This window comes from Lepisosteus oculatus, chromosome 22 (assembly GCF_040954835.1).
Source record: "Lepisosteus oculatus isolate fLepOcu1 chromosome 22, fLepOcu1.hap2, whole genome shotgun sequence".
NCBI classification, from domain to species: Eukaryota; Metazoa; Chordata; class Actinopteri; order Semionotiformes; family Lepisosteidae; genus Lepisosteus; species Lepisosteus oculatus.
Window position 1 is genome coordinate 7,680,154 of NC_090717.1, and position 21,713 is coordinate 7,701,866.

At 39.2% G+C, this 21,713-nt stretch overlaps 1 protein-coding gene across 3 annotated transcripts; it reads left to right on the top strand.

Moving 5' to 3' along the window:
- Positions 1-211: 211 nt before the first annotated feature.
- On the top strand, positions 212-21,367 carry LOC102693384 (V-type proton ATPase 116 kDa subunit a 2). 3 transcript variants are annotated; one of them, XM_006640242.3, is made up of 20 exons: positions 212-1,042; positions 4,032-4,110; positions 5,727-5,824; positions 6,273-6,410; positions 7,788-7,882; positions 8,932-9,058; positions 9,417-9,499; positions 9,646-9,739; positions 10,736-10,948; positions 11,713-11,863; positions 12,682-12,821; positions 13,791-13,948; positions 14,131-14,221; positions 14,756-14,874; positions 15,526-15,739; positions 16,190-16,309; positions 17,686-17,808; positions 18,400-18,517; positions 18,876-19,047; positions 19,489-21,367. In XM_006640242.3, exons 1-20 carry the CDS (start codon positions 926-928, stop codon positions 19,589-19,591), a joined length of 2,553 nt encoding a protein of 850 aa, XP_006640305.2. In that variant the 5' UTR covers positions 212-925; the 3' UTR covers positions 19,592-21,367. The 3 variants fall into 3 exon arrangements, with proteins under 3 accessions (XP_006640305.2, XP_006640303.2, XP_006640304.2); XM_006640240.3 differs by having other exon boundaries at positions 216-1,042; positions 7,785-7,882; XM_006640241.3 differs by having other exon boundaries at positions 216-1,042; positions 7,785-7,882; positions 17,689-17,808.
- Positions 21,368-21,713: the final 346 nt, after the last annotated feature.

Below are 21,713 nucleotides of genomic sequence, written 5' to 3' on the forward strand. Positions count from 1 at the left end.
TAGTTGGAAAAGGGAGATGTACATTTTTAGATAATCTTAAGATTTTTACTAAAACCGGAAAGGTGTATTTTAACATAAAACCGACGCGTTGCATACGGAATGATGTGTTTTTGGAGGTGGGGCTTGCATTGCTTATGTAAACGTTGTGTTCTTAATGGTTCTTGTGATTTCTCATTTTTTTGTAGGCATTTTGTACTTAGTGTATTGATGCATTTAAAAAGTAGCACGACTGTAACGCTTGGTATAAAGGTTATTACATCACCGGAAACTAATGAAAACTTTTGTTTGGCCAGCAATACTGTGACATATTTGTTCCTGCACCGTCAAATCCCAGGGAAAGTCTACAGTCGGCCGGTATCAAGACAGCACTGTAAACTAGGCAGCGAAAAGACAAGCTTGACCTGGAAACGACGTGGAAGGAATCTGTCAATAAAATAGTCAGAAGAACTCGATTTATTTAATTTTTATGCTTGCCGACAGGATGGGCTTTAAACGAAGATGTAGTCGTTTCCGCTTGCGACGTAAAACGTCCTTCTTTTATGTTCACGTTTAAAGAGATTACGTTTGAAATCTTAGTTTCAGTGTGTAGCCGATTGTGAGCGTCTCATCCATTGTAAACTGCCCTTAATAGCAGTGGTTGTTTGTTTTTTTTAACTGGACTTGAAAGGGGACTTTTTTTAAAGTTGTCCGCGAATTAGTTCTTTTATACGGAGAGATTCTCAGAGAATTTACAATCCGTCAGCTAACATTAAAGATTTCGGAAGCAGGCAAATCGAGAGCTGTGCTTCGGATGGATTTGCCTTGACGTTGCCCTGTCAGGTGCGGCTCAGATACGTGTCACCTTTTAATGACTGACCGGAGGTGTATCTCCGCCGAGGGTTTTAATCTCTGCAGACCTGTGCAGGCGGACGGCCGGTAGCCGAGGATGGGCTCGTTGTTCAGGAGCGAGGAGATGTGTCTGGCCCAGCTGTTTCTGCAGTCTGGGTCTGCGTACGACTGCATCAGCGAGCTGGGCGAGATGGGCTTGGTGGAGTTCAGGGATGTGAGTATAAATGGAGTATGGTGTGACTGTTTTGCTAAAGACAGTCTTGTTCACTCAACGCTTATACCACTGCGGAATTTGTTTTTTTTTATCTGAACTGTTTTGCCGTGACATGTTTGAGCAGCCCTACACACCGGATGACTCCATGCGAAATCACTAAACTACTACGTCTTTGTAGTCGGGGTACTGTGTTGAGGAGCTTAAAAAATACATTTTGTAGACTGACAGGTCCAGCGTGGCAAATTTCAAATGCTGGGTATGTGTTGTTTTGAACAGCCCAATTTTGATTTAAATGCGCTAAATTCGGAACTAGGCTGCTGTTCATACACTTAATTATGACTAAGACTGTTACATAGTTTCACAACCTCAGCGGATACAACAGATGACAGTTTATACATATTTGGCATTTCCGGATTGTTAGTCTATAGAAGTGCTTTTGTAATATCGGCTGAGACTGAATGCTGCTCTTCTTAGGCTACACCAGTGAGAAATGTGTGATAAAGCATGTGATTGTGTTAGTGCATTACAGATAAAAAGCAATGCTGTGTTGAGTGTCAGCTGAACACATCCTTAATTGAGGATGCTTTCCCGGTAATGAATAACTTTACTCGATTACACTGCATTGTTTGAAGAGAGTTTATCATTGTCAAACAATGTACCTAAAACGAAAATAGATCTGTGGTATTTTTAGTGGAAAATAGCATGATTCATTTTTCATATATTTGTACATATTAATAAACAAAAAGAGTAAACACAATTCTCCCTAAACTCTGTATTTGGTAGGAATTTATGTACTTCAAATTTTTATGATGAAAAAAACATTTAGACTTCTTTGCTACATTGCATTATATCCTATGAGCCTACACATTCTTCAGATTATGTATAAAGTCACCACTGAAAACCTGAAATTAAATTTAAGCTTTAGAAAAACAGCAGTAACAACAGGCAGTGAAGAAAAAATATGGGATAGCATTACAATCATTTAACTTTGCATGTCACTTTATAACTTGGTAGTTTTCTTGTAGCGAGTTTCCAGGTAAATTTATAAGCTCCGTTTAGATTTCCAGCATTCATCTCTGATACTATGTGTAATGTGCTTTGTCATTGATTTGGTTGAAAACAATGTACTCTTAGGAACACGCACATTAGATCACTCAGTATTATACCCAGCAACAAACACCTCTGTGTGGACAGGCAAGTCCAGTTTGAGCTTGAATCCACAGACAGAAACCAAACCAGGCAAAGAATACATACATAAAGTAGGTGTAAATACATAAAAAAAATCATATTTTCTTTCACTAAGATGTACAGTATGTAAGGACTGCATCATTACTGTTGATTCTTACTGTTGCGAACATGGTGTTTTTGTTGCTGATTTAGCATTGCTGTTCATTTTGAAGTTTGTCATGTTGCTTTCCGATGACGGGGAGGATAGTTTGTGGGTTTATGTAGTTAATTTAAATGAGGACAAATCAGCATTTACCATGATAACTTTACTGTGAAGGAGTATTCGGTACTCCATTCAGAGAGTTACAACAGTAGCATCCACATATTCATTTAAACCCACAACCCTGCAGGCTAGAGACTAGACCTAACCACTGTTTTATGTTGGGGTCTTAAAGCCTTTAGCTCTACTCTTTCTGTGGATCATGTTTTGGTACATCTGCATATTCATGAACATCTGCTGTCTGGTACTTCTAGTCGTTTGAATAATTCCAGTCATATTTCCATTTTTGAACCTTCAGGTAGGGTGCTGGAAGTTCAGCTTGCTTTGCAAGCAATATAAAAAATATTAACGAGGAAATTATTTCTGTTTATACAGAGGTGTATAGAAGGTTTAGAAAAAGCTAATTTGAATGAGCATTGTTCTAAAATGCTCAGTGTTTTCTTCCTGTTTTTCTGTGTTTGAGATTGGTGAAGGAGAGCTGGCAGTAGGAGACAGAAGTGAGATGAAGTATAGGAATGTCAAGGCATTGCCAAGATCTGGAAAGTGCACCTGACTTTGAGTTAATAGTTATGCTAAGTAGTAAGCGTTTTCTGGAATGGTTTGGTGATGTGAGTTAATGCTAAATGTAGGTACATCATAGATCAGCTTTAATTTCCATTGATCAATTGTTTTGCTCCACTGAGTCTGAATGTAATTTATAGTTGCATATTATTATTCGTAGGACAAGAAAATTGATGACATTTTGCAGTTCTTTGGCAGTTTGAGAATTAATTTAAAGCAAACGGATACAGAAAAGTTAAAAAAAGAGCAGAAATATTCCGAATCAACACATCTTTATACTGTCATTTTATTAGTTTTTTAAAAGATTAGAGATGACGCTGAAGCACAGCTTGGCCTCTTTTTGTTTTGTGTGCAAGCATGAGTAGATCTGCTGACGTCAGAACTTCTAGTAGGGAAACTTGTAATCAATGTCCACTAATTCCTGGAAAAATCACTCATTTTACATTTCAAGTATCATCTCTCTGCCTGTAGTCAAACATCAATAGAAACCAGAGGAGAAGTCCTTCGTTAGGTCTTTTGTGGACAGTGAAATTAAACTCCTGGTCGTGCCAAGAGTGTGATGCTAGTCATACATAGACTTGTTAATTGTAGAGAGGGATCAAATAAGATCAAAGTTGCTTTCATTGGCCAAGCATACTTTGTGTCGTGCGTGGATACCACACTGTCGACAGTCAACACACTGTTTGCACACCGAAGGCAATTGTGGGCGCAGTGGGCGGAGTGCTGGCACTGTGGCTAAGGATATGCGCCTGTGGCTGGAGGGTTGCCAGTTCAAACCTTGTGGCCGGCAGAGGAATCCTACTTGTCCCTGAGCAAGGCCACTTCTCCAGGGACGCCATATAAATGGCTGACCCTGCGCTCTGACCCCAAGCTTCTCTCCCTGTCTGTGTGTCTGCGAAAAGACAAATTCCTCATGCAAGAAATTGTATATGGCCAATAAACTGATCTTATCTTATTTTCCCTCTGTTCTTTTCATTACAGCTTAACCCCAACGTCAACTCCTTCCAGCGCAAGTTTGTCAGCGAGATAAAGAGGTGTGAGGAAATGGAGAGGATCCTCGGTAAGAGACGCTTTGGTTCAGTGGGCACACATTTCTCTTTTGTCGGATTAAGGATCTGCACTAGAATCCAGTATCATCAGCAGGTTACACTCCTTTTTTCCCAGATTTTTGTGCCGCTGCCTGTGGAAATTTCCCTCTATCCACTATAAGTTTCTGCCACCAAAATTGCAGATGCGTTGTTGATTTATCAGCTTCAATGTTTAAAAGGAAACATAACATTTGAGGTCAATGAGCCTCGGCTCCTATATCTGATTGCTGCGTTTCAAGAAATGTCGTTCATTTTGCCATCTGTGTTTCCCATGGCTTAGGAACTTGTGATCTTTGCCTTTGATAGAACGAGTTGTGCAATCTGTGAAGATAAAAGAGTGGCAGATGATATTTTTTGAATTAGTAAAAAAATAAAAAGCTTGGGAAAGGGAAAAATGGACTCAAGATTTTTTTTATGCTGTGCAACAAATTGTTTGTCCAGCATCTTTTAGGAAGGCAGTGAAGTTTTTAAATGTGTTTCATTGCATTCCCAGAAAAGATATTGAAAAGTTCTCAGCACACACTTTCCAGATAATACTTTCCGTTATGTGCTGTACCTAGAACGTATTCCGGGGAAACTGCAGGTCTGTCTGAGACGGCAAAGCTCCCAAATGTCTTAAGTGGATGCTTGAAGTCAAGAATTAGAACTGGAAAAGTATGGCCAAATTAAAAAATTGAGTTTCTGGGTTCACTTATGGTACTACTTATGAAGTAATAAGATCAACATACTTTAGCCACTTTATTGCTTAGATTACGGTGTCTAGTCTATTGCTAATCAACTAAATCTGCATCCAGTTGTTCTGAAAGGTAGCTTTTGTAGAGGAGTAAGGCAGTGGACCCGTAGAAGTTGTTGTGCTTTTGCCTGTGTATTTCAGTCTCACTTCTCTCACAATATCATTTTATTAGCATATGAAAGGTACCTGATTCCTCCCAATAGGTCTGACCATTGCAAAAGGGCTTTTCGGTCTAACCTTGTCATTGCTTTGATGAACAGTGGCATTATTAAACACAAATTTGGATTCATTCTTAAAACAGTTTTTAGAATTAAAATTTCCTTTATGGCCAGAAGCACTAATCAATCCTGAAGATTACTGATGCAGACAGACTTTTCACTACCTTTGCCTTTTCTTTCCAATTGCTAGGCGTATTTGCAATCAGTAGATCACTGATTCTTCAGCCCCTCTCTCTTTGGAGCACTGTTTTAGTAGCAATGTCCTGAGGTGCTCCGAGTGCTGTGTGTTTAGGAAACCCTTGAGCTACTGTGCAGTAATGGCTATCAGTGCCAGTGAGTAATAGGAGTGTACAGAGCTGACATTTGTTGTCACATGTGCACATACCTTTTGCAGAATATGCTTAGCAAAATTTATTCTTTTTAGGGACAGAATTACATGATGTATTTGTGCTACTTGACAATACTCTAGGTGTCATAGACATGTTACTGTTGAGGCAGATTATCAGACCTCTTACTGTTGATTGACAGCATGTACAACATTAATTGATTGCATTAGTTCAGAGATAGGATAAAACCTAAAGCAATGACAATGCTGCTGCATCATAATCTTGTTTTTCTTATTGGTGTGGCTCTGTAGGGTATCTGCTGAGAGAAATAAAAAAAGCAGATATTCCCTTACCTGAAGGTGATGTCAATCCAGTGGCTCCTCTTCCCAAGCATGTCCTTGTCATAATGGTAAGTTTGTTTTTAATTGGCTACTCTGTTTTAATAGTATTTGTCTAGAGAAAATAACATCCTGCTTTATGGTTTACTCTTCTAACATAACATGCACTTGCAAATACGATTAAGATGATGATTTGCTCTGTCAGCAGCCAGGGCCTGATACATTGTAAATATACACTTTTAAAGCAGTGGGTTATGCTTGTAGCTGTTAAAACCACCATCTTGTTGTAAGGTCTGTGGTTTTCTGTAGCAGAGAGATTAGTGCTACAATATACACTATGGGGTTAAAATTGTATTTACCCTCTGTTTTCTTAAACAGCAATAAACTCCTCCATGTATTGTGAAATTAAACAGTTATAGCATTAGCAAGCATAACGGATCAGTGGATACTTAACGCATTGCTGAAATGTACAGAAGAACAATGAATTCATGAAGCATTTTTTTTTTTCATTTTTACCAGGAACAGTTGCAGAAGCTAGAAGCTGAGTTAAGTGAAGTAACCAAAAACAAAGAGAAACTGAAAAAGAATCTCTTGGAGTTGATGGAGTACACTCACATGCTGAGGATTACCAGGAATTTTGTCCAGAGAAACACAGAGGTGAATTGTTGGTGGAGTCTGTGCTAATCTGCTAAATGTCGACTCCTTTACCAATCATCTCGATGCAGGATGTGGCAGCATGTCTGTCTGTGTTTTGGCAATTGCACTGAGAACTCAGTGGTTTTATTTTTTCACATTTACGAGCTACTTGTCTTTCTCCTTTGTGCCATGTGGCTGACGTGGATAATGTGGTCGTTTCAAGATGTTTAAGGAATAACCTCTGACTTTAGAAACAAACCCCACATGACTACTTTTAAAGGTTAGCAAGAGAAAGTCAAAATAATTTGTGTGACAGTGTGTCTCAGCAGTTTCAGTTTGTTTATACAGCCCCTTTGATCAAACCTAAAAGCCTTAAATTGCTTTATAATAATGCACTATACAAGCCAGTCAGAGATCACACAAGTCTTATTTTGTTTGATTTCAGTATTTACCAGAATATTGGACCAGAAAAAATTATCCAGAAAGGCAATACTAAAATGTCTGCAACCTGCTGAAGTGCCTGAATTAATAACAAGGACGGCCCTTACTATACAGATAACAGTTAATTGAGGACATGTTTTAACTCAAAAGAGCTGAATATACAGCAGGCTTTGCTTGGCATTCCTCTTTTGATTAAATCTGCCCTTATTTAACTGGGTTACATTTTCAAGGGTTATTATAGTGCAGATGGTTTTATTGCGGTTCATCTGCTTTAAAACACCCTTCTTGTACTTGATCATTTGCAGCATTAAGTATTGTATTGAGTGATTAGGATGACGCGGTGGCGCAGTGGTTAGCCTTGAAGTCTCAGCGCTCTGGGGCCCGATTTCAGACCCTGGTCCCATATCTGCTGCACTATCTGAGTGGAGTTTGTATGTTCTCCCTGTGTTCATGTGGGTTTCCTCTTACAGTCCAAAGACGTACTGTACAGGTAAGTTAATTGGCTTCAGGGGAAAGGGGCCCTGGTGTGAGCGTGTGTCTGTGTGTCTGCCCTGTGATGGACTGATGTCCCATCCAGGGTGTACCCTGCTTTACACCCATTGCTTGCTGGGATAGACTCTGGCTCCCCTGCGATCCTGAATTGGGTAGAAAATGGATGGCTGGATATGTTAGAATGTTTTTTTTTTCCACTTCGGAATTGTATTAAAGAACTCATTAACTGCTCCACCAAATGTTGAAATGCAGCCCTTAACAAAAGGTCATTTTGCTATTTTTGCTATTTGCAATTCTTATTTCACTGTTCGGCAACATCTTTATTAGAAATAAAGTAATTCAGATCTGTTTGTGACATTTGTAACGTTACATTTTTTCTGGGTGAATGCACAGGCTTACTTGGCACAGAAAACCTAAGGAGCAAAGTGATACTGAAGTGGTCTTGGTGTGTGTTGTTTTCAGCAGGAACCCCTGCAGCCCCAGTATGAAGAGTTTCCTTTCATAGAAAAGGAGTCTGTGATGGACTACAATAACATGCAGCGTCTGGGAGCCAAACTCGGGTGTGTAACAACCTGGGAGAGGAGAACATCCACATAGCACACATGAGCTATTGGGAAACCTTAACATTAAGTAGCATTGAAGAGGGATTATAAATCTTGTTTAAGATGGGGGGACTTTCATTTAAGCATGTGTATGCTGTGTTCTTCAACAAAATATAGAGCAAAACACAAAATATTTTTTAAATTACAGGCAACAAATCTATTTTGTAGGTATCCTGTTAGATATTTATTTTGTAGATATATGTTAGTTCACATATAGAAGTGACAGTTAAAGTTACTCACTTTATGTGTATTAATAAAATAATGTTGTGCAAGTGCAAAATCCCTTTAAAACCTTCAATTTCAAACTGGTTTTCTTAGAGCAGATAGATTAATAAAGTACAAAGTAACAATAAAAACAGGAAAAAATAATGGTTTTGGCTTAGAAGTGCATAAACAATCACATATTGTACACTTTCTTTGCATGGAAAAAGGATTTCAGAAACCTACTTTTAATAAAAGTGATCAGATGTTGTACATGCAAATAATTTTAAGATTATTAAAATTTTATTTGGGTCGATAATACAGATATCTTTATCTGTACACCTGAAAGTCAAAGATAGGCAGTGGGAGACTTGGATTGGAAATACTACGAGAGTGGCAAAAGTAGCAGACTGAACATACTCTAGAGAGACCCTCCATGGGTTTTTATAGCAGGTTTAGATCCTGATGCTCTTTATTACCATGTGATTTGTATCATAATTGCAAAGCCTTGTTAGCATTCATGTGCTGTTCTGCCCTATTCCTGCAATAGATTTGCACTTATCTGAAGTGGACAGAGCAGGAATGTAACTATAGGATGTTTGTGGCAAAGAACACCCTTTTTTCACTTTTACTTTTCACTTATATCAGGCACTGAACGTGTGTTTTCTCACTGTGCCGTGTTAGTTTGACCAGATCAAGGTCATGCAAATCATTTCTGGTGCTCAGAAGTGCAAAAGATTTTAATAGTAATTAATTAACTCTGGTTTTAGGGTTCTTACCATTTTCTCGTGTTTGCTTGAATTTAGGTTCATATCAGGCCTCATACAACGAGTGAAAATCGAAGCCTTTGAAAGAATGCTCTGGAGGGTGTGTAAAGGATACACTATTCTTAGTTATGCAGAGATTAATGAAAGTGTTGAAGACCCTGATACTGTGAGTATGCACTTTTTTGGTATTTTTGCATTTATTGATTTATTAATGATCTTTTATTGTAAGCTACTTTTTATTCTCATTCTGTGGGATCAGATGTGGAGACTAGCTAGTTTAATGGGTCATATATAGGAAATATTCAGTCCAGAAACTTTGTGCACACAATGTTTTGCGAGAGATATTGGAGTTCAAATAAAATTCCAAACCGATGCTGTGACAAAGAGGGTGTTTTTTTATATGGAATAAAATCATCAGTATTAGTCGCTAGAATTAAAATAAAGCCCAGTCTAATACAGTTTTTGAGCTAATTAAAGTTTACATGACAAATGTGTAAGATAAAATTCTGTTTTCTTTTTTCCAGGGTGAAATCACAAAAAGTGTAGTGTTCCTAATTTCTTACTGGGGTGAGCAGATTGGCCAGAAGGTTAAGAAGATATGTGACTGGTAAAGATATGTTTTTGTGGTTTAAATGTTTTCTTTTCATTTGTGCAACGTAAGCTTTAAGGAGAATGAAGAAGAAGAAGAAGAAGAAGAAGAAAAAAAAAGCTGTATCTGCTCTAAATATGTTTTTTTTCTCCTTTATTTTCCAGTTACCACTGTCACCTCTACCCTTACCCTGGCAGTAATGAAGAAAGAAATGAAGTTGTTGAGGGACTGCGAACTCGAATTCAAGACCTGCACACTGTAGGTGTTACTTTGCCAAAACATGTACTTGAAGGCCCCCTCATCATGGTTTAGGCTGAGGTTAAGTGACACGTCCAGTGATTCTAGTAACACAGGAATTTGAAATTGAAGGTATCTGCCATGGTGCTGTAATAAAAGGTTAAAAAGTAACCTATGAATTGGTTTTTCATCTGAAAAAAGGATTAAACAGTGGAAACTTGCAGATTTTTAATTACAGCGTTCACACGGGCAGTGCTGGGCACAGGCAGTGTTCCAGACTGCAGTTGTTTTAATCATATACGGCTTTCTTTGCACTCAGCAGCATGACCCTGGAAAAATGATTTGAGGGATTTAAAGAAGAATGTCATCAGAAGAGAATGATTGAGGCTCTTGGGAGTATGGGGTCTGGGATCCCTCTCAGGTGCTTAATCACACTGGCCATGAGGCCTCAGGCTGATCATCTGACTTCCTTGTGCTTCAGTGAGGGAAACTATACCCTCCAGCCACTGGCACAGTCTCTGAATTATCAGAGCAAAAAAAATTAAAGATACACTTAACACATGTTTTAGCACATGATTCACATGCAGCGTGAACTGTGAATCCCCAACCCCTAAATGAATCAAAGTGTCAGCTGTAATGCTGTTTTTACCGTGAATCTATGTTTGAGATGCACTATCTGTGGCACAGAAATTAACACCAGTTTTATGAAATATCAACAAATGAGAGCTGCTGTGTTCATTAAAGATATGAAACAATGTGAAGTTTGGTAAAAATAACTGATACATTTAAATGTATGAAAATGACCAAAGTAATATATATTTTTGTTAAATAAATGCTGTGAGAAGTAATGCAAATCTTAAAAGTAACAAGCTCTGCTAAGTGCGCTGTTGTTTAAAAAAAAAAGCACTTTGTAAATCTCCAGTACATTGCTTTTTACTACAAGCAGCAATGTGTAGAGGTTGCGCTTAAGGTGCAGTTTTCTTAATAAATTCTGTCCTTTATTTGTCCTTCTAAAAGGTTCTGCACAGAACAGAAGATTACCTGAAGCAGGTGTTAAGTAAAGCTTCGGAATCTGTCTACACGTGGGTGATCCAGGTCAAAAAGATGAAGGCCATCTATCACATCCTGAATCTGTGCAGTTTTGACGTGACCAACAAGTGTTTGATTGCGGAGGTGTGGTGCCCAGTGGATGACCTGTCCACTCTGAGGAGAGCGCTGGAGGAGGGATCTGTAAGTGCACTTCTGTGCTGTATCGAGAGTTTGAGAAACGTGCAGTTTTTATTGTCATTTTTATTTCTCTAGAAAACGGGTCAGCCAGAAAACCTCATTGACCTTTGGATGAGCTAATTGACATTTCTGGTTTTAATTACATCAATAATTCAATCGGATGCCTTGGTTCCTGTGCTTTTAAGTGCAGATAGCTGGGCTGTGCATAATTGAATGCTACAGATTTGTATCGGTTCCCTCAAATGTTTTAAGGACGTGTCGTTAGGGCATATATTTAGAATTTAAAGTGGGCTTCTGTGGCTGCCTGCCATGCTGAAACACACCATTCATGTTTTAATGGAAAGGGAACCATTAGAAAAAAAAGGAGTTTATATCACACTAATGATTACTGAAGGAAGCCTGGTTCCACAAAATATATGTACTTTTGCATTTTATTTTTTTGCATCAGGTAAGGCATGGAAGGACGTACTGTATATCATGCAGATATATCATCCACATCTGGACAATATTCACAACACACCCAGAAAAATATTCATCTTAAATATGTTTATGCTTCTATGGAAACTGTTCTGCTGAATGAAGAATATTATTCTTATCTGGTGCATCATGGCTTTGTGACTCTTTTTCATTTACAGAAGCCAGACAATGTATATGTTTTGTGCTCTTTTTAATGTTTGCAAAAATATTCATGTTATTTTTCGGAAATATTGTTACTACACATACTGTAGTAACTGATTTCTAACTCAAAGTTTTGCTGTTCTTTTTAGAGGAAAAATGGAGCCACTGTTCCATCTTTTGTGAACAGAATACCAAGCACAGAGACACCGCCAACACTCATCAGAACTAACAAATTCACCTCAGGATTTCAGAACATCGTGGAGGCCTATGGAGTTGGCAACTACAGAGAAGTCAATCCAGGTAAAGTGAAAAACATTAGCTATTGCAAAAGAAACAGCTCCTGTTTTAAGGAGGGAATATTTTGTGTTTCATGCGATCCCTTAAATGAAGAAATGCCTGGGACTTTAATTAGATTATAGGATTGTGCCAAGACACTTACCGCACATCCGCTATCAATGGGCAGGAGAACAGAGTAATGAAGCCAATTCATAGATAGGGGTTATTTCAAGAGGGGGAAATGTGACCAGGACACTGGGGTAACATCCCTACTCTTTTTGAGAAACACCCTGGGATTTTTAATGAACGAACACAGAGAGAGGATCTTGGTTTTACATCTAATCCAAAGGACAGCACCTTTGTTATAGTATAGTGTCCCATTCATTATACTCAGACATTAGGACCCACACAGACCGTAGGGTGAGCACTTCCTACGGGTCCCACTAACACCTCTTCCAGCAGCAGCCTTAGCTTTCCCAGGAGGTCTCACATCCAGGTACTGACCAGACTTATACCTGCTGAGCCTCAGTGGGCTGCCAGTTGTGAGCTGCAGGGTGATATAGTTACTGGGTAGACTTGATATGACAGGGTTACATGGGTCAGGAGGACTAGATAATTTCATTGTGGGACAGTTTTGGTCTTGGTATCAGTCTAGTACGTTTCTGTTACAGTGGATGCTGCAGAGTGAGTGGTTTTTTAAACCACATTGGTTGTCATGTTGTTTTTTGATATCTTTGTCTATATATCAGTCAACATACTCTTGGGGTTGAATTGAGAGTGAACGTGATATTAACTGTGTTAGCTCTGGCTGATCCATTATCTGGTCTGTATATGTCTTGCAGCGCCTTACACCATTATCACATTCCCCTTCCTCTTCGCTGTGATGTTTGGAGACCTGGGCCATGGGATAGTCATGGCTCTCTTTTCACTGTGGATGGTAGTATTTGAAAACAACCCCAAACTGAGGAGAACAAGAAACGAGGTGAGAGTAATTTTGATGCCCTACCCTTGATAAATGAAGGATATTGCAGTATTTGTGTGTATTTAATGGGATTTTGGGCCTTTTGTCCTCATTGTGTTTTTAGAGTTAGTTCTTCATTTTTGCACATTTTTATTTTACTATGTCTTCGGAATGTATACCACTTCTTAATTTAGGACACACATATTCTCTCTTTCACTTGCCTGGGCACAGCCAGGAAGAGACAACTAGCAGAGTGTTCAAGACAGCAGACGCTCTGCGTACGCAGTGGTACTCCGAGATGAATGTTGTCTCTTGGCCAGCTGTGTTCTTCCAACCACAGTTCATCTCCCTGTTCAATCTGTAAAGACGCTTTATTGCCGTAGTCTGTTCTTCATATTTATATTGTGTAAAATCTAAAACAACATCCTAAAGTAATAAAAAGTGAGACGTTCCGTGAAAAAAAAATCTTTCAGTGCCAATAATTTGAATTGACAAGACTCTTAAGATAAAAGGCATTCAAAAGGCTTAGTAAGAGTGAAAGGACTGAGGATTGTTGCTAGGTCCAGACACGCCTACAGCCTCAAGCCTCGTGCACATTCCACTCTGATCACCACCCACCACTAACAAGTCCGCTGTTCACATTGTGCTCAAAATTCCTAAAGGTTAAAAAACGTTTTCGATTAGAATTTACAGTTTAGAAATGTTCATACAGATGTAGTACATCTTTCTTGAATAAATATGTGCAATTGTTTTTATCTGGGGCTTAAAACCCTCTGTCTGAAAGCAGACCCGAATCCTGTTTACATCTATCATTATGTTACATATAGCGTTTTCCAGGAGCACATCTGCTGCATATGTCAAGAACTTCCTGTATTTTTTAAATATAATGAGTTTACTGAAGCGGTCTTAACGTAGAAGTGCTTTAGTGCTTTTATGACAGTTTTTAATGACTGTTAGGGTAACATGGTATTTTGTCATTATTTCCAACAGATATGGAACACGTTCTTTGAAGGCCGATACATTATCTTGATGATGGGTCTCTTCTCGCTATACACGGGGCTCATCTACAATGACTGTTTCTCCAAGTCTCTAAATATATTCGGGTCTGGGTGGAGTGTGCGGGCGATGTTCGAGGGAAAACATTGGAAGTAAGTGATGTAAAGAGTAACATTACAGAAATTCTCAGAAACTTTCTAGCCCTTGATCTGGGAAGACTTTGAGCAAGAAATCTGTGAAGACTACAAGTTGAAAGTGACAATGCAGTCATCTCCTTGTGAAATTGATCTGAAAAGTATTTTTTCTATGTGACTATGCTTGTGTTTTTTTAAAGTGACACAGATGTCCACTCAAATGCTTTTCTAACCCTCGATCCCAACGTCACTGGTGTCTTCAGTGGACCTTACCCATTTGGAATAGATCCGGTGAGTGCATGGAACTACAACTGTAATTTATATTTTTTGGTGTAATGCAATGTTATACTTCAGTAACGTAAAGCGCATTTTTGTATTAATAGAAGAATTCTACTTTTAAGCATCGAAATATATTATACTGTCCAATAATTAGCTTCAAAATAAGCAGTTATGGATGAACAAAAGATTAAATAAGGTTGCAGTTCCATCAGTGTCAGTAAACACTGATGTGTTTTAAGTGCTTAAATGCTGTTTGGTGTGTGTCAAAACTTAGTATGTGATTTATCACACGCACACAGATGTGACCAAAAGGTTATTTTTAAGTAAATAAATCACCTCAGGTTAGTGACAACATTTTATTTCTAAAATAATTAATTCAAAAGCATTTTTCAGTTCCATGTATTCTTAGTGTCTCTTTTTTTTCATGCAAAACATTTTGAAGAACTTTAAAAACATTTAGTGAATAGCAGCAAATTTACTGGGTAATTTAATTACAACTGGATTAATGGTTCAATGGTTATTTTGTTTCCTTCCATGTGATACCAGATTTGGAACTTGGCGAATAATCGTCTCAGCTTTTTGAACTCCTACAAGATGAAGATGTCTGTCATTTTGGGTATTATTCACATGAGTTTTGGAGTCATTCTGAGCGTCTTCAATCACCTGTGAGTTCACTTAATTTAATAAGTTCTCTTTGTTTCTTCTACATTGAGCTCTACAAGCCTGGAACCCAGACACTAGAATAACTGGAGGGGAAATGTCATAGTTACTCCTGATAACATGGCTTTCTGATTTTGAACGTTTAGATTTGTACTACTTGCAAAAGACGGCAGTAAAGCATTTTTTAATCTGAAGGCAGTGCCTTTGGTTTGATCACTAACCTGCTCAATAGGATTCATCCTGCAACCTGAATAGAGGATTTTAACAGCAGAACCACTCTAGAAAAGCTTGATGTAGATCTCTCTAGCAGTAAAACTGATCCTAGACAGCAGCATAATGATATCAACAGGAGCATAGTCCAAATACGAAGCAATTGAAAATAACCTTCACTGCAAAAATGTTATGCATTGGATGAAAAGGAAGATGAACTATTTTTCCTTTAATCTTGTGTGTGCGTGCAATTCCAAGGTTATTATGGAAGAGTACACCATTGAAAATAAAAATAAAACTGTTTATTTGCTAGGCTGCTCCATCCTTAATTATATCATATCAAAGAAAGAGCATCTCATCTCTGGAGTTTGTTTTATGTAGATAGCTTGTGAGTCATGCTTTGTACCAGTAATTATATATATTTTTTTCTTTTATCTGTGAATTAGGCACTTCAGAAAGAAGTTCAACATCTTCTTGGTGTTCTTCCCAGAGCTGCTGTTTCTGCTCTGTCTCTTCGGCTATCTGGTGTTCATGGTCGTTTATAAGTGGTTAGCGTTCTCGGCCATGGACTCCAGACTGGCTCCCAGCATCCTCATCCACTTCATCAACATGTTCCTCTTCCAGGGGAACAGCGGGGTACAGCCCCTGTATCCTGGCCAGGTCAGTGAGACCCTGGCACTAATCTGAAGAAAATGAAAGAAACTCGGTCAGACTGTTCATGAAATTGCACCCGGGGTTTTACCATTAACAGTCAGTAACAGGTGTATTTACAAATAATAATAATAATAAAAATGACAACGAAACATGGAAGTAGGTTTTAAACCTTTAAAGTGGGAGTATCTATTTAACTCGTCTGCCATAGTTAATCTAAAATACTATATTATGACAATCCGTACAGTAATAGACTGAGGTCGAGTCTGTGTGCATTTAACTAACATTTGTTGCTGTGTGGCTGACAGTCAAGTTGTAGCATGTGAGTAGTCCACCGATGACTTTTTGACTTGTGCAGTGGAAGTGATTTGGAGTAGGGACTTGTTGTGGGTCTGGGATGGCCTTTTGCTGACCCTGCCTTTCTCTCTCTGACCCCGTGGTGTGCTGGGCTCCTGACAGACGGGAATGCAGGTGTTCCTAGTGGTGCTGGCGGTCCTCTCTGTGCCGGTGCTGCTGCTGGGGAAGCCACTTTACCTCTACTGGCTTCACCATGGTGGAAAGCCTCTTGGCATGTACAGGGTAAGGAGTAACACTCATCCCGCAGTATCTCTGATAATGATGAGCTGAGGGGTCTCCTCTTCTTTGTAACCTTTCGTATCTTATAATAATAATAATAATAATTGCTTACACTTATATAGCGCTTTTTCTGGACACTCCACTCAAAGTGCTTTACAGGTAATGGGGATCCCCTCCACCACCACCAGTGTGCAGCCCCACCTGGATGATGCAACGGCAGCCATAGTGCCCCAGAAAGCTCATTGAAGCTGGTTCAGAGATGGGGATTATTAGGAGGCCATGTTTGGTAAGGGCCAATGGGACATTTGGCCAGGACACCGGGGTTACACCCCTACTCTTTTCGAGAAACACCCTGGGATTTTTAATGACCACAGAGAGTCAGGACCTTGGTTTTACTTCTCATCCGAAGGACGGCGCCTGTTTACAGTATAGTGTCCCTGTCACTATACTGGGGCATTAGGACCCACATGGACCGCAGGGTGAGCACCCCCTGCTGGCCCCACTAGCACCTCTTCCAGCAGCAACCTTCGTTTTTTCCTGAGAGGTCTCCCATCCAGGTACTGACTAGGCTCACCTGCTCACCTGCTTAGCTTCAGTGGGTTGCCAGTTGTGAGTCTCGGAGTGATATGGCTGTAACTTCTGATTTCCTGCAGTGTATCAGGAAGCAAAAACCTGTAATGTTTTTAAGCCTTTTTTTTTTCAATTCTGAATCTACTCCACCACAAAGCAAGAGTTCACACATGTCATTCGAGACGTAGCAAGCTTTTAGCTGCTGAAGTGATGCTCACCTATCCTGGGATGGGGATGGTCTTCTTTTTTAAAAATGAAAAAAACGTGCAAGTACCATGGCACTTTAGTAGATCTCTTCTTGGAAAGTTCACATTTTGAGTATATTTTACAAAATTGTTTTTCTTTTTTCACTGATTCTTTTTGCAGTTTGTCCCAAGCGTACGTTTCTGGCATTAGGTTTTAGTTTAGTAACCAAGTTTTCTCTGCTTTAGAATGTAATTTCAGTTTTTCAGATATAAATACAATTTTTCAAATACAAGGTGTAGAGACTTTAGGGGGGGGGGGGGAGGGGATTTCAGCTGGTGATACAAGGTGGCAACTTGTTTTGAACCACGAAAGCGCTTGCATAACTTATGTTTTCAAGTAGGTACCTGCGTCAGCATGCTTAGGTAGCAAAGGAACAGGAAAAGGTTAAATCCATGCAGAAAAGAGAAGAAAAGAAACACAACATTTCAGCTGAAACGTTGTGTTTCTTTTCTTCCCTTTTCAGCACGGAATAAACCTTTCCCGGTTCCTTTGTAACTTCTTTGTTGTTTTCTTGGTGCGTTGCTCGCGGTGTGTGGCGCTCAGTGTGTCCCCTGTGGTTCCAGAAGGGCTACGAGCTGGTGCGCCGAGGGAGCGAGGAGGAGCTGTCTCTGCTCAGGGCGCTCGACCTGGAGGAGGGGGGAAGCCACACCGAGCACTCGGCCAGCAGAGAGAGCCCGCCGGAGGAGGTGAGACCGGCCGCAGGGTAGTCGGAGGGCAGGGAAGGACGGCTGCTGTGAGCCTCCGCATCTGCAGGGCATTGGCAGACGCCGTGAGAGTGTCTTATTCCACCACAGGAACGTGCGTCTGGACCTCAGTCATACAGAATTGGAGTCTGAGTTGAAAACATGAAACAGGGAAACAGGATAAGATGTATATCTCTACTGTAGGCAATTTAAAGATGGTAAGAGTAGAAGACACCTATACTGCTAGGTACAGGCAATATTACTCAATTTTATTTTGCATAAAAAACTTATTGTATCGTTTCAGTGCGTTTTGTTTATGACCAGATTTGTTAAACATTTTTAGCTGTTGCTGTACCTAGAAGATTGGAATAGAATGCACTGTACATTGAAGGCTACTGTAGAATTACGGTATTATCAGCTATCCAGAGAAATCATGTTAAAATTTAATCTGTCACAAAAATACAGATTGTCCTTATTAGAGTATGGCATCTGCAATCAGTTTTACAAATTTATGTTATTGGAGGAAGCAGCTAACGGTTTGAAATTCTGTGTTGTAACTCTTTGAACTATTAGTAATGCACTGCTGTTTTGTAGTTTAACTTTGCAGATGTTTTCCTGCATCAGTCAATCCACACCATTGAATACTGTCTGGGATGCATCTCAAACACAGCTTCCTACCTGCGTCTCTGGGCCCTTAGCCTTGCACATGCTCGTAAGTATAGGAAGGAATCCTCTGCAATTAGCATGTTAAACTTTTGCATTTAGATTTCTGTGGTTAAATATTTGACTATCTGAGGAGCCAAACTCCAAAGCCCAGAACATTTCCCTGTCGTACACCTGTGTCGTGCTTGACTTCCTTATACATTTATCAACATTACAAATTACCTTGTGACATAGTCATTTTCAGTCATATCACAGACATAAAGCCGATAAATTCTAAATTTTATATTCGAAAGAGCATAACATGAATTTTACAGAGCCTCCTTTAGAAACCTCTGTGAATTGTAAATGAGCAATATGGGCACGGTACGTCTCTGATGTTCCTGCTCCTACCCGATGTGTCCTGTTAGAGCTGTCGGAAGTCCTCTGGACAATGGTGATGAGAGTGGGGCTCCGTGTAAACACCACGGTGGGGATCGTGTTCCTGGTGCCCGTGTTCGGCCTGTTCGCCGTACTCACCGTCTCCATCCTGCTCGTCATGGAGGGTCTCTCGGCGTTCCTGCACGCACTGCGGCTGCACTGGTCTGTGTTTCCATGAAAGTTACCATTCAGATTGTGCAGTTTCTAAACTTAGTTCAAGGCTAAGTTTCTATAACGACTAAGCCTCCCACAAAACCTGTTGTCCCACTCACCCCTTCTTTTCATTTTCTGTTCTCGGTGCATGACTGTGTTTTCTAAATGGTGTTTAGAACTATGAAGCCCTGTTCTGGTTTAGGATGTTTAAAATGTGCTTCAGAAGCGAAGTACAGTTGATTGTTTTTTTTGAGGGTTTAAAATTAAGTGTATTCATTTTATGACATGAACAGCTTATATATTTGTAAAATAATTATTTTTTACAAAGCTTACGATTTCTTGATTGAATGCAATCCCTTTGCCCAAGGTGAGGAGCTATAGACAGTATTGTAGTGTACGTGACATCATGCCGCCTAGTCTCACTGGAATTGTGCTTCTTTTTTCTGACAGGGTGGAGTTCCAGAACAAGTTCTACACTGGCTCAGGCGTCAAGTTCATCCCTTTCTCCTTCTCACTCATCTCCTCCAGTTTTGAACACGAGGGCTTGCTATGAAAGCCTCAGAGCAAAGAGCTTGCAACGGGGATTGCTTCACATTGAACCTCATAGCTGTACAGTTTGGTTTTCTTTTTTTTGTACTAAAACGGATTGTTGCACTGACTGCCTTACGGAATGCAACCAAATACCAACATATCATGTTTTATTGTAAAACTCCGATTTTAAAACCTTAGATGCTGTGCAGTCTTTCAACATGAGATTTCATTTTCCTCCACTGTTCATTGTGAATATTTCATCAATACTAAACTAAACTGTGGTGGTGAGTGTGTGGGAGGATGGAGAGTATTTGCATAAAGTTGTTTGATCCAGGAGCCATCAGAGATGGAGCTACTTACAGAATGCTCTTTTTAAAACTAGAAAATTAATATATTTTTTGACTCATGAAGGCCAGAAATATACTTTCTATACATTCTAGGAATATATGTGTAATGTGACCTTTGTGTTTCTTACATTTAAGCTCTGCTTTCTGGCATTGACCTTGTGGCTGACAATAGCATAAGGAAGAGCTCTATGTTATAATTGAATGTACATAATGTAATGCTTTAGATATTGAATGTATATGTTGAAAGCTATAAGTTGAAATAGCTACTGTTTGTTGCTCAAGCCACTTTTCAGAAACTTTTGCAGCACTTTGCAGTCTGATGAGAACTGCAAACAAAAAGATTTAGAAACATTTCATACTCTACTAACAGTCTGGAAGCCTTAGAGAGAAGCCTAAAGGGTTCTTCTGATCTGTATGCTTTTATAAACTAGCAGAATTGCTGAGGTCTTGGCAAGAGCAACATTTTTATTAGTGCCACTTATTTATCTCGTTAAGTCAGAGCTATAATTACTACCCTTAAAAAATATGACTACAGTCAGGACCTGGTGTACAACTTAATGTGATGAAATGTCAATCCCTTAAGAATGAACCATTTTCAAGTGAAATGAAGAACTTTATTTTGCATTAATATCTTTTAGTTGTACACGGCTGTTGACAACTAAAGGTTGATTTTAAAGTGTAAGACGTAAACTGCTAATGTGTTCCGATCTAACCTAGTTCCAAGGAAATCTACCTTACAACATTGTAACATCTGACACAGGGAAAACCATATGTGGACAGATTTTAAACAATTCAACCCGTGTAAGGTGGAACAAAACCATTGCTAGGTTGGTCAAGACCATCTAAAATGGATAAACAAAGACAGCCTTCACTTGAAACAAAATATGGATATCGGGATCAGAGGATTTACTGTAAGTAAATGGACACTATTTCTGGATCTAGAGGAGGAGAAACTGTGTGCAACTGAAACTGCAGAGCAGATGATGGAAGCTCAGTCACTTGGGAATTCAAAGATTAACACTGATTAAAACTACTTGAGAATATGCACCTAAAGCACTTCTCCTCATCTATAGTCTCACTTATGTTCTTATTTTGCCAAGATGGCATCAGCACTCTCACTTTTTCTGATGCTGTGCTACTTTTACCCCTTACCATTTTTTTTACTTGTCTTTGCTTCCCCGAGGTGAATGTTGCAAATGCTGAAATTAAAAAGTAGCCACGATGTACCTAGCTAGAATCTAGATGTTGTAGATTTGGTATAAGTGCCTCCAAGAAGAACAAAAATGTTTTTTATTCTAACATTCACGCCCAGTTTGAGAGTTTGTAAGTTTCATATACAGTGTTGTATTGTTTTCCAAAATGCATTACTTGAATCCATTGATTTCCAATCTGCCCACATTTTAAATTTCCAATTTCAAATAAGCTAATAAAGTCTTAATTTCATTTATAAATGCATATGTGTCCCTGTTTTCAGTCTTATTGCTGTTAAAGATGTTATATATTAGGATTATCTTGGGGAAAAAAACAGACATGGATACTTCTTTTGGTTAATTAAAGAAGTTTAGGGGGCTGTATCAGCATGCGTAGGCTGCAAAGGAACCTAAGTTTATTTTGTGCTGAAAGGAAAAGAAAACTATTTGACTGTGGAGCATTTTTCAGATGTGTCACAGTGTGTGTTCCATTGGCTAATTTAGGTTTAGTCTAATACTGATTTCTGAGGGCTAAAGTTGGGTTGTGTGCAAGCTGAGGTAGGGTTAGGATTGGTAATGGAATTGGTTTAGGTTTTCTTTTTGCATT